The sequence below is a fragment of the Platichthys flesus genome, chromosome 19 (assembly GCF_949316205.1).
Source record: "Platichthys flesus chromosome 19, fPlaFle2.1, whole genome shotgun sequence".
NCBI classification, from domain to species: Eukaryota; Metazoa; Chordata; class Actinopteri; order Pleuronectiformes; family Pleuronectidae; genus Platichthys; species Platichthys flesus.
The window spans coordinates 8186249-8199020 of record NC_084963.1 but is presented as its reverse complement, the minus strand read 5'-3'; the positions used below and the strand labels follow the sequence as shown (position 1 = coordinate 8199020).

The 12772-nt window shown below is 42.8% G+C and overlaps 1 protein-coding gene across 2 annotated transcripts; it reads left to right on the top strand.

Annotated features, from left to right (window-relative positions):
* On the top strand, positions 1–12581 carry LOC133974662 (trichohyalin-like). 2 transcript variants are annotated; one of them, XM_062412305.1, is made up of 6 exons: positions 1–518; positions 6344–6759; positions 6860–8906; positions 10257–11090; positions 11480–11597; positions 11712–12581. In XM_062412305.1, the coding sequence occupies exons 1-6, from the start codon at positions 139–141 to the stop codon at positions 11916–11918; spliced, it is 4002 nt and encodes a 1333-aa protein (XP_062268289.1). In that variant the 5' UTR covers positions 1–138; the 3' UTR covers positions 11919–12581. The 2 variants fall into 2 exon arrangements, with proteins under 2 accessions (XP_062268289.1, XP_062268288.1); XM_062412304.1 differs by having other exon boundaries at positions 11700–12581.
* Positions 12582–12772: the final 191 nt, after the last annotated feature.

The following is a 12772-nucleotide window of genomic DNA, read 5'->3' as shown; positions in this document are numbered from 1 at the left end:
GTCAAGTCAAGAGGGGGGAAACTCTCCCTCTCCTCAGACCAGTGAGTGTGTGTGTGAGAGTGAGCCGGTGCCTGACACCGCTCTGTACTGTCTCTGGAGTTCGATTCCTGCTTTAATCCAGCAACACGTGGCACCAGCATGTCCCTGGCGGATCTGCAGTGGTGTCCCACCAGCGTCCAGGTAACGGTGCTCCAAGCCCGAGGCCTCAGGGTGAAGGGGAAAGGCGGCACCAACGATGCGTACGCGGTCATGCACCTGGGCAAGGAGAAGTACCAGACCTCGGTGGTGGAGAAGAGCGTCGCTCCGGTGTGGAAGGAGGAGGCCGCGTTCGACCTGCCGCCGCTGCTGCTGCTGCACCAGGGCGCAGGAGGTGGAGGTGGAGGTGGAGGAGCAGGAGAGCGCGGCACGTTGCGCGTCCACGTCCTGCACCGGGCCCTGGTGGGTCCGGACAAACAGCTGGGACAGGCTGTCATCAACCTGCTGCAGCTCAGTGACGACAAAACCCGCAGCAAGACCGAGTAAGTGCACACAGCGGGGGGTCGAGTGTGCATGTCGCAGTGCCACAGTGCAAAAGAACATATTTTAAGTTTAACCAAGGCAAAAGTTGTTAGTCAAACTACACAAAATGCTACAATTTGTAAAACCACTAATTCAAAAAGGGACAAATTTCAGGATGACGCACATCAAACTGTATCTCTGCTGCTGACCCCCTGACCTGATTGGACCAGAGTGTGGTCTTTTTTCCATTCAAATACTTAAATCACATGTATTTTGATGGAATCACAGACTTCTCCACATCATCTGAATGTGTTTTAAAGCACAAGCAACACCAGATTGAAAAAAACAGATTGTTCTGCACTGCAGGGGAACTACTCCTGTCAGTCATATTAGACTGTGTGACACTGCAGGACAAAACTATAATCCCTATTAAATCCTTAAAAACTACAAGTTTTTCTCAACACGAATTATGCAGCCTCTTTGATAACTGCGGATTTGGGTTTCCCATATGAAGTTCTTTTGCTTGATTCATGCATTTGTAAAGACCTTATAGTTTCTTTCTGTGATTGAAATTTCTTTTAAGTGAGGTATTCACACACACACACGCACACAAATGCACATGCACACAGAGCCATGCATCGCTGCACAGAGCCGGCCCAGTGGGTTTGACTTATGAATGTTGCCCACTCGCTCCACTGCAGCTTAAGGGATTTGTTCCCCAGGCTGCAGCCGTGGAGGATGCCAATCAGCATTATTTACTGAGGCGAGTGAAGTGAGCCACGAGATTTTCTCTCTCATTGACTGAACTTGACGACAACAACAGAGCGATTTTCTTCCAAAGGAAACCCGAACGTGTCCCTGTCCCCATCTAGGATCAAAACACATCAGAGATTCCCATTTTACTTACACTTGTAGGTGTAAATGAGCAAAGGAGTTGAAGTAATTACACAAAGCATTGAGTATTTTGTGCTAAAACATTAACACCCATTTACTCCTGCACATATTTCCAGATATAATGGCAGTGGCACGTTTTACAGGCCTTGCTGGTGCTACTGGTCTCCGTAGCCCTGAGTGGTCAAAGAAAAGGTTTCTCATTGTCCTTTTAGATTTAAGTTAAAGATTCATCATCCTGTCACAGTGAGGTATTTGTAGTTCAGTAAGAATGGAAAACTTTTGTTGGACTAATAAGCCGTTCCTGGGTATTTCAGTCCCCCGCCATGTGATTGGTATTATACAAAAGCAGACTGCATACCAGCCTGTTTGTACACACACACACACACACACACACACACACACACACACACACACACACACACACACACACACACACACACACACCAGTTCCTTCTGCTCCTCATTTACCATACCCATGATGAGTATGCACTATGTGGTCCAGCTTAATTGAAGTTATGGAGACTGTTTGTCCTTGGCAGAGTTATGTGCTCGACTGAATCTCACACTCCTCTGTCTCCTTGTCGGCTTTGACTTCTGTCGCAGCTTCCTCTGATGTGAAACCTGTTCAGCTGAGCTTCACCTGTCTGTGTGCTGCATTATTAATCCTGGACCGTTTTGGGTTTCGTGTGCATCTCTGATCACATTTGCCCTTTTTTTGGCTGCTGTCCTTAGAAAATCAGATACAGTTTCACTTAAGCACAGCCATTTGTTGATTGAGTATGTGTGTGTGTTTTTGTGCGCACTGGAAAGCTATGTTTTCCAGTAGTAAACATGCTCAAGCTGGTGTAGAATAATGCTCTGTTGATCTTACAGTGAGCTCGGTGAAAGCACCTCCTGAGGTTCAAATCCAGCTTTGGCCTCAACATTCCAGACAGTTTTATCTACAAAAAACAAACAGTGCAGTGGCATCAGGGACAGTCCAGCAAGGTCATTTCTACTGGAGAGAAATCCACTGTGGCTGATTAACCGACACACAAACAGGTCTTCACGTGTTGGTGGCACAATACTATTCACAGTGCGTGGTGTTTTCAAATCCTGCGAAAGAAATGATTCAAGCCGTTTTATCCAAACTCATGGTAAACACAAAAGGAGGAGACACTACTATTATTATTATTATTAGCCTAACCAAGGAGGTTGTGTGTTAACCCCTGGTCAGTTGTTTTTTTTTGTCTGTAAGCAAGAGTGGGTTTCCACAAAACTTTTTAGGAGAAAGCAGTATGGGTCAGGGAAGAGTCCATTCTATATTTAATACCTATGCAGGCCTTTTCTTATCAACATCCCCATTTTCCCAGGAAATAATTCATGGATTCTGATGGAAAAGAATCAGGCAAATTTAGGGAACTGATGCCTTATGAGTGGTGTAAAGCTTGATTGAATTTAGTGACTCTAATCTAGTTGATATTATTATAATTGACTCAAAAGGCTAAGTTGATATCTTTATAAATGTCTTTTAACACTGTGGGGGTTTGCATTAGCATTTCTGAAAGATGATACTAAAAAATGTGTTTGTGTATATCAGGTGTGTGGTTGTGTTTTTGTTTCATATTTTCCCATGTGTCATGGAGACGAAGATGTTTACATTTATATATAGTGAAATAATTTCTGAGCAATTAAAGGATTTCTCAGCTATGGCGTATTTAGAAGCTGTTCTGTCGTATTAGGTGAAATTAATTTATAATAACAAATAGGAGTTAAAGCTAATTCTAACTAAGTTATTTTCAACAGAACTGTAGAGGCTTCTGTTTCGGCTTCAATGCCTCTTGGATGTGGAGCGATCCGATAAGCTCCGGACATTTTAGCGTTCTTGGACGTTATCACTGTTGCGTTGCTTTTCCTCACTCAGCTCTTCTCTCCCCCCCACCCCACGCAGCTGTGTGTTTTGATAAGCAGGACTCGGGGCCACTCGGAGCATTGTCTTATCAGCGGTTCAGGCCTCACAAGGAAGGATGTGTTTTGTGCAGAAGGTGGAATAAATGTTCAAAATGTTGAGTCATGCATTATCTTCCTCTGGCTCCAGCAGAGGAAGGCTCTTCCTGCTGTTCATGTGGGTGGGGGGGTAATGAGTTTCATCACATCACCCAGGCATTGATGAGAGAAGGCCTGTTTTAATTCCTCCTACACGCGCCTCACGAACCCAAACAGCTAACGCCTCAACGCTTTTGCAACTTCCCCCCTGAGTCGACTGATGTACTTTACTTCAGTTTTTTCACACGTGGACTTGTTCACTGAATATGGGCTAAAGGGAAGTACAAGTAAGGCTCACACTTAACTATTGTGCGTTGACATTATGACATTATACTACCCAAACACACTATATACTTAATCTAGGCTGCATGTGTTTGTCAGTCCCTTCTCAAATTAGAAGAGTTTAAAACTACAACAAATCATTATAATCGTGATAATTATGGATTAACTGAAATGTAAACCTGGACTTCATTATCATTACCATCATATATTAATGCTATTACTATATAAAGTAACTGTTTAAGCTGTTCTATACCAAATACTGAACTTTACCAATAAAATAATGATATTGTATATTAGATGTGTGGAGTAGTTATTTTCATCTCATTAGCATACAACAGCTTACCTTGTCTGAAATACAGGAAGTAAGATTAAAAAATGTTCTTTGATAGGGACAACATTAACGTTGATATAAGTTATAATACCACAGAAAGATTAAATTAAATATAATTTCTTCGTAGCAAAAAAACTGGTGCAGAATATAAATATTGTCAATCTAACAGTGTTCTGTTAATGGACTAAAGAGGAGCAGAGGAGCTGTGGCAGCAGTCTCACCCATTTCACAAATTCCAGGAGAAAAAGTTTCCCCCCCTTTTAGTTTGTTTGTGGCACATCTGAAACATTCCTGAGAGTGGAGGAGGAAGAGGAGGGAGACCCTCTTCATATCTGATTCAGGACCAATGAGAGGACACTGAGTATTCTGCTGGGTGAGATCTTAACTGCAGGGAAAGAAATTAAACACATACAAGTACACACAAATTATGACATATTTATATAGACCAACGATCATAATACCTGCACATTCTTCTGTATTGAAAACCACATGTGTGAGCAGATTTTTTTTTTTTTCCGCTTTTTAAGAAAGATGAGCCACAGCCTCGAGACGGAAATATGTTCTCCCACACAGACACACACACACACACACACACACACACAAAACCCTTCCTCATTTCCTCAGGAATTCAGATTTCAGTTGTTTGTTCAGTGGCGAGCTGACCTCAGATTTCTGCCTGATGGGCACTATTTATGCTGACTCTTCCTTTTCGTTGTGCTGTTTAAATGTTCTGCACATTCCGAGACTCGTCTCTCAGGACAGGATCACGACACCGGTGCAGCCGCGCAGTGGCTCATCTCAGTGGACTTCTCACACTGTCTGTTTGTCTGCACTCTGCAACGGCTTTAAAGTTGGAGACGTGAGGGGGAAAGGGAACGACGTCGGAAAAGGCTAATGATGCAGAAGTTATGTTTCAGACAGTGCAAGCCTTCATAAGTCCTCCATGCTGGACGCCACTACAGACAGTGCAGGGTTATTTTTTGAAGACAAACTTTCCCTCATGGTCACATTGCGGTTTTTTCCTTAGCTCATCACACACTTTCCAAAAATATTCAAACTGCTGCTGAGTCACTTTCCATAAACCTCAGGATTGATCTAGTTTCCACAAAGAAAATGACCAGAACTAAACTTTAACTTCACATGAGGTTTATTTGTGAAGGATGCTTAGACTTTTACAGAATTTGCACATATAGTGGGTCATATGTAGTGTATTGTTTGTGGGGGAACATTGCTCTGGTTTTAATACTCTTCTCTCGTGTTATTGCAGTCTGTGTGCTATCTTTAAAGCACAGGAGGAATGTGAGCACTCAGCAGACAGTGTTTTAATGACCATGCATTCACACTAAACCCCGTGTTTACCTGAAGATTATTAATTTGATTGTCTTGTATCTCTGCTCTTAATTGAATCCTATATTTGTGATATATGTAGTCCAAATATGATCACTCCAAGCAAAGATTAAGTTAAAAACCAAAACTAATTGAATGCTGAAAGTTGTATATACGTTTGGAAGTGTTTCTTGTGAAATAATGCACGTGTAAGTGAGCCACAGTTCACTGCGCTGACACTGTGTGCAGATCATGTTATCAATTTTTAGAGCCTGTACTCGATTTGGTTCTAAACGGTTCACTTGTGCTGCAGTCGAGCTAAAATAAAAAAGCTTCAGGTGGCATTTAATGATGCATTTAGAGTTGTTTCTTCCATGATGGGCCAGTGCGAGTCAGACATTTGTTGCCTGTAATGTTCCTACTTTCCATGAGGTCTTGAGGAAATGTATATTTAAATTTTTTTGTCATAAGTCTCTCTTGTTTCTGGAAACACTGGAACAAACGCCCGCTTTAATAATAATCTGATATTCGTAGATGTATGAGCTGCTGTGATCAAATTTATGTTTGTATTTTATTTTAATAGATCTGGACCTTTTTTTTGTTTCTGCAGTAAAATTTAATTGATGTTTCAACCATGTAGCTCAGCCCCATGATGAAGAGCATTCAGCAGATTCAGGTTTCAGCTGTTTTCAGTGCAAAAAGAAATGCATTTTCCAAATGAATGATAATGCTGCTCCTTTATAACTGAACATGTAAAATAAGATGTCAACTTAAAGGGGGTGATGTCAGTGTTGTTGTTGTCACATCTGGTTGCCGCTGCCCCCAAGTGGTCGAAATATCAGTTCTTTGCCTAGGAATGTAACAATGCATAAAACAAGATTTTTTCCAAAACATCTGACATAATGTTCTAAATCAGACTGGGATAACATGATGTTCAATATGTCTGTGAGAAAAATGCCAGTCTATTAACATCCCTCTCTTTAACAGATGGTTTAAGCTGCTGGACAAGACGGGCAAGGCGGACAAAGACAGGGGAGAGGTTCTTGTGGACATCCAGTTCATGAGGAACAACATGACTGCCAGCATGTTCGACCTCTCTGCTGCAGGAAAGTCCCGGTCCCGACTGGGCAAGTTCAAGGACAAAGTTCGCGGCAAGAAGAAGGACTCTGACGCTGCGTCTGGCCTGGTGCCGTCCTTCAGTCATGTCCTGACGGACAGTGAGGGAGATGAGGAGGTGCCTGTGGGGAAGGATGAGAAGAAGAAGAAACAGAAAATGAAGTCTTTGTTTTCTTCCAAGTCCAACCTGCAGAAGAACATGTCTCAGTCCATGTCTGTTCTGCCCGTGAAGAACTCGTCGCTAAGCGGCAGCCAATCGTCTGGTCTGAATATGGATTCCTCAGAAGGTCAGAAACAACTTTTATTTCACTGAAATATTACTCTTTTTTTTTTTTGTCGTCTTTTAATCAAATGCATGTGGATTATTTTTTTCTCCTGTCTTTCCAGGTAAAAAGAAGTTCAAGTTCAAGATTCCCAAACGCTCAGGCAGCTCAGACGGCAAAGATTCCTCCTCTAGTAACCAGAAACATGGCGCCGCTGAACAGAGTAACTTGTGCATCAATGGCAGCCATGTTTACCGTGAAGAGCGACAGACTCGAACCTCTCGCATCGGGTCGAACTTCAGTCTGGCCAGTTCAGGCCATGGATCCATGGAGGACGTCCCTGAAAGCTCCCCTCCGTCTGTGGAGTCGCTTCAGGCAGTGAGGCAATATTCTGCCTGGACAGAAGAGGAGGAGGAAGAGGAGGAGACGGCTGAAGTAGAACATTTAACAGAGGACATGGAGGAACATAGAAAGGATGAAGAGGAAATAGTGAGGATGGAGGAGGAGAGGAGGAGGAGAAAAGAAGATGACAGGAAACAAGAAGAAGCTGTTGAGAGACTGGCTGAGCAGAAAAGGAGACAAGAGGAGGAAGAAAGAAAAAGGATTGAAGAAGAGAAGGTTAGACGAGAGGAAGAGGAGAGGTTGAGGAAGCAAGAAGAAGCTCTTGAGAGGTTGGCTGAGGAGAAGAGACAAGAGGAGGAAGAAAGAAAAAGGATTGAAGAAGAGAAGGTTAGACGAGAGGAAGAAGAGAGGTTGAGGAAGAAAGAGGAAGCTCTTGAGAGGTTGGCTGAGGAGAAGAGACAAGAGGAGGAAGAAAGAAAAAGGATTGAAGAAGAGAAGGTTAAACGAGAGGAAGAGCAGAGGTTGAGGAGCCAAGAAGAAGCTCTTGAGAGGTTGGCTGAGGAGAAGCGGAGACAGGAGGAAGAAAGAAAAAGGATTGAAGAAGAAGAGAAAGTAAGACTAGAGAAAGAGCAAATGATTATGAGGAAGAGACTAGAAGAGGAGGAGCAGGTTAGGAGAGAAGAACAACAACAGCGTGAGAGACTAGAAGAGGAAAAGAAGAGATGCGAGGAACAAAAAAGAAGAGTTAAGGAGGAAGAGAAGGTCCAGGAAGAAAGGATGAGACGAGAGGAAGAGTGTAGGTTAGCCCAGGAAAAGAGGAAAATGGAAGACGAAAGAATGATTGAGGAAGAGAGGAGGAGAAAAGAGGAAGAACAAATGAGAAGACGGGAGTTGGAAGAATGTGAGGCAAAGAGGAAACTACAGGATCAAGAAAAGATGCAACAGGAAGAAGAGGAAAGGATTAGGAAAGAGGAGGAGAGGAGACAGGAGGAAGAGGAGAGGGCTAAGAAAGAAAAGGAAGAATATGAGAGATTGGCAGAGGAAAGAAGGAAACTAGGGCAGAAAGAAAGGGAAAGGATGGAGGATGAAGAGAGAATTAAAAGGGAGAAAGATATGAGGATGGAGGTAGATAAGAGGAGGGAAGAAGAGGAAGCAGAGAGGGTTAGAAGGGAAGTCAAGGAGAAGAGAAGACTGGAGGAACAGGAGAGGAGGATAATTGAGGAAGCAGAAAAAAGGAAAAGGGAGGAGGCGGAGAGAATTATGCAAGAGGATAGGGCTAGGAAGGAAAAGGAAGAATATGAGAAATTGGTAGAAGAAAAGAGGAAACTGGAGGAACAAGAGAGACAGGAAGAGGAGAGAATTAGACATGAAGAGGAAGAAAAGATTAAGATTGAAGAGGAGAGGAGGAGAAAAGCAGGGGATGAGGAGCGGGCTAAAAAGGAAGAAATGGAAAGATTGGCAGAGGAAAAGAAGAGACTAGAAGAACAAGAGAAGAGGAGGATTGAAGAGGAAGGGAAAATACTAAGGGAGGAAGAGGAAAGGAAGAGAAGGCTGGAGGAAGCTGGGAGGGAGAAAAGGGAGGAGGAGGCCAGAAAGCTGGAGCCGGAAAAGTTAAAAGACGCAGAAATACAGAAGAAAAAAGAAAATACAACCAAGGAAGGACACAAAGCTGCCGGGAAGAAACCCAGAGTGGCAGAGGAGAGTCCTGCAGGAGTCACCTGCTCTAATCCGTTTGATGAGACCGGCTCTAGTGATCCCTCTGAGGACGTCCCCGACTCACCTGCTGCACCCGACAGCCGCGCCTCCCAAGTGTCAAAGGTCAAACAAGGGTAAGTACAAGTCGTGTCACACTACATGGATCCAACATATTGCTTCACAAAAGATGTAACACTGTTTGAGCTCTTTGAGGTAAATGCTAAGCATGCCATCACACAGAGGCTAGATTGTACATAAAGATGGACATCCTATCTCCACTTCATACCGTTGTACAAAAATGAAGCTAATATTTCCTGGATTCAGGTGCTGCCATCTTGCTCTTTTGGCATGATTAGGAACCATCCAGCTGATGGAGCACTGACCAATGGGAAGTCAGTTTTATCTGTCAATCATAAGGTTTCTCCCCCTTCTTTCGAGCATTAAATTGAATTAAATTCACACAAATTAACACCTGGATATACATCAAAGATAAGAACTACCAGAAATGACAGGAACATTTTATTGATACTGTTGCCAGCCACCAGGGGGTGATAAAAATGATTTACTTTGAGGGAAGCTATCATCTTTCTGTAAGGTCATCTGTGCGTTTGAAATGTTGACCTAATGATGGCGCAATTGGAAAAGTAACGAGAATTAAACCCTGTTACCACCATCATTATAATGACTAACTCAATAAAAGGCAGTGAAACTTATAACTTTTTATATTAAATACAATAAGTACTGTACAGAAAAGTTGATCTGAATGTTCCGTTCTCACCTGTTTCACAGTCAAGTTCCCATTTAGATGCTATTTAAAACTGACACCATCATTAAGCCTGCATCAGTCCGTGCTTGTTAGCCGGCGTTGGAGCTGCTGTGAGCTGTGTGTGTTGGTAGGGACGTATTTCTTTCGTCATCTGAGACTGCAGCTCAGTCGTACCTCATTATGTTGAGTGCCGATTGGAGAGGGAGAGGAAATGACTCGAAGCTTCGAGTCCTTTATTCTGAGATTGACAGTGTTGGAGGGCAAATTGAGTTTTGCTCGGCATATTCATCTTTCATTCCGACCAACAATAGGTTACGTTTGTTTGGTTGTTGCTTGGTTTGTTCGGACCCCAAAAAGAATGTAATTTTGCATTATTTTATTGAAAATTTTTCATTGATTTCTCCATTTCTCAGAGAATAATTTACAAAAAAATAACAAATCTGGATCTAGTGAATTGAAATGTGGTTTTATGAAGGAGCTGTTGGGCCTTGGTGGAGGTATACACTCTACTGAGTGACATTCTAGTTCCGTCAGTGGGTTTTGTCATATTACACTGCTTACTCTTGCTTTTTTTTTTTTTTTAATCCTTTTAATGATATTTTTTTTTCACCATTATCCTTGATGACTTGTACTTGATTATAATCCTTTGAGACATTAATGATATAGTAGGTTACAGTAAGTGTGCTGGAACATTATATGATATGTGTGTCTTTTCCAGATATCCATCTGCTGTGTCATCAGTGGGAAGCGGGACTCGTTCCACCGATCAAAGGGACCTGATTGGAGCTCAGCGGGACAAGCGGCCGGCTCCTCAGCCCCCCAGAGGGAATGTAGATGAGAGTCAGAGGGAGCCAGATGTCTCCAAACCACATCAGGCACAAACGAACAAGCAGAGTAATGACAAAGACCTCAAAACCGCAAGTGTTCTCCCTCAGCGTTCGGTGCAAGTAATCGCTCCCCTGAGTCGATCCCGAGCGGATACGAAGAACTCCCAGAGCTCCATGCAAGGTAGTGACGCCAAAGGAGCAGGAGGTTTGGCCAAACACAGTAAACGCCCTGCACCATCTAGACCTTCAGTGGAAGAGGAGCTGTCGTCTAAACCTAAAAGCCCGTCCGTTTCCGAAGGAGGTGTCCCAGAGACAAAACAAGCCCCTGTCGTTTATAGCTCAAATCCCTTTGAAGACGACGAAGATGAGCCCACAGGACAAGATGATTCACCAACACCCGGCTCAGTACACTGGCCACCAGCCGCGTCCCAAGACGCCGCCTCTCAAGCTAAACTCAAATCCTCCAAAATGGCCCGTGCTCCTGCACCTCCTCCAGCATCAAGCACTTTAGCACAACAAAACACCGACGGAGGCCACGTTACCGACACCGCCGGGGTCGCTGCACCAGATAAAGGTGCAAAGCAAACACGTGCCCCACAGCCAGAGGTCAAGATCTCTGCCTCCGTCCAGGACACGTCACTAAAAGAGCCGCAGCCCGCGAGAGCACAGAGCACTGCAGAGGTGACGGGTGTGAAAAAGGAAGGGCCTCCTCCCACGTCCCGCAGGTGAGGCAGTTCAGTTCCTCCACAGAGTGTTACGCAGCCCGTCCCTCCCCGTATTGAATTATACATCACAAACGGCTAGCTGCAGATCTTACTTACTCATAGAAGAAAACCATCACGCTTCATGTTCCTGAAAGTCGTGTACGATTCACCCTTATTATCATTATTCATCCTTTAAACTCATCCATCATTCATTTTTGCTTTTTTTTTTGTGCATGAATTAGCTTGCACGGTAACACTGAGCTTATTCTGTTTGACGGTTTGATTGATAAATACTGATAATGATGATATGGAAATGTCATGAACAGAGTTTGAACTTGCTCCTCAATGCTCCACTTTCTCCTCTCATCAAGCCAGTGACTCCATCTTTCTCTGTTTCTCTGACTCTGCAGGCTTCAGCCAGTAAAACCTCTTAACCCTCAGGAACAGAATCCCGCCCCCGTTCAGTCGGAGAAAAATAACAACTCCACTGAAATTGAGAAGAAAAGAGAAGTTCAGGATAAAACGAAGGTATTTTTTTCATAAGGGAATCAGGGAATATTTATATACTCAATGAAAGATTCAAATGTTGGCTACAAACACAAATGTAAGACAAATCTCACACTTTCTCAGATTCTCTCGCAGGTAAATGACGGCGGGCCCAAAGGACCTTACACCCAGCTGACTCAAAAGGAACTCATCTCCCTGGTGCTGAAGCAGGAGAAGCAGCTTTCTGAGAGGGACAAAACGATAGCGGAGCTGGAGCTGTACATCGACAACTTACTCGTGCGCGTCATAGAAGAGAGCCCCGACATCCTGATGTCATTGAACTCTCTGAAGAGAACGGTGTAGGCGGGATTCACAGCCGATGCTTTTATTTTCATCTGTATAATTAATGTAAACCTGATCGACAACGGTCCCACGACAGTAAACTTCACCCTGAAATGGTAACGGGAGTAGAAGTTGAGGTCTGAGGTCAAGTTCATTGCAAAAAGAGTAATGACAGAAATACAATATATTCATTAAAAGAAATCTTGTAGTTCCTTTTTTCAGAATATTTAGATATATCTTTTACACTTTTTTACATTATGTACCTGTCCGTCTTTGTAACAACTTCTTGTTTGTATTTGCACATGTATTTGTAAGAAATATTTTAATGTCAAAGTCTGTCTGGTAATAAAACTTGAGTCGTTCGTTGATTTCAATACTTGTTTCTCTTTTTCAAAGCAAAACAAAGTGCATTCTGTTTTTCTCTCATCTGTTAGCTTGTTGTTCACTGGTCACATGTCCAGTACACACAAGAGCCTTATTCTGCTGTTAATATGAGCCTGTTATATAGATAAAGTTTCCTGCTCTTGTACTGAATGTAAAACGTGTACGTGATTCTAAACCTTAAAAGCACTTTAATGAAGCTCATACTATTAACATGGTATATACTGCCATTCTCTACTGTACTGAGGTCACTGCTTCGTGGTATTAATATATGCAAAATCAATAAACTCATGATTAAACAACTGTCTTGATTTTCTGTCTGTCACTGGTGCAAGTTTTAAGATTTCCCAAACTATTATATTAAAAAATGTTGCATTGTCATTAAAAAAAAAAAACTTTTATTGTTTCAAAGCCGTTTCTAAAATCTGGGACCTACTATCTAAATTAATTATCTAAGGAAAGTACAGGCCCATTTGATATTTACTCAAATAGAA

Bases quoted from the DNA above. Each gene is read 5' to 3' on its own strand.
- LOC133974662 (XM_062412304.1), top strand. From the start codon at position 139: ATGTCCCTGGCGGATCTGCAGTGGTGTCCCACCAGCGTCCAGGTAACG. The intron at 6,760-6,859 runs GTCAGAAACAAC...CTGTCTTTCCAG, and splicing joins GAATATGGATTCCTCAGAAG to GTAAAAAGAAGTTCAAGTTC. The intron at 11,598-11,699 runs GTATTTTTTTCA...ACACTTTCTCAG, and splicing joins AAGTTCAGGATAAAACGAAG to ATTCTCTCGCAGGTAAATGA.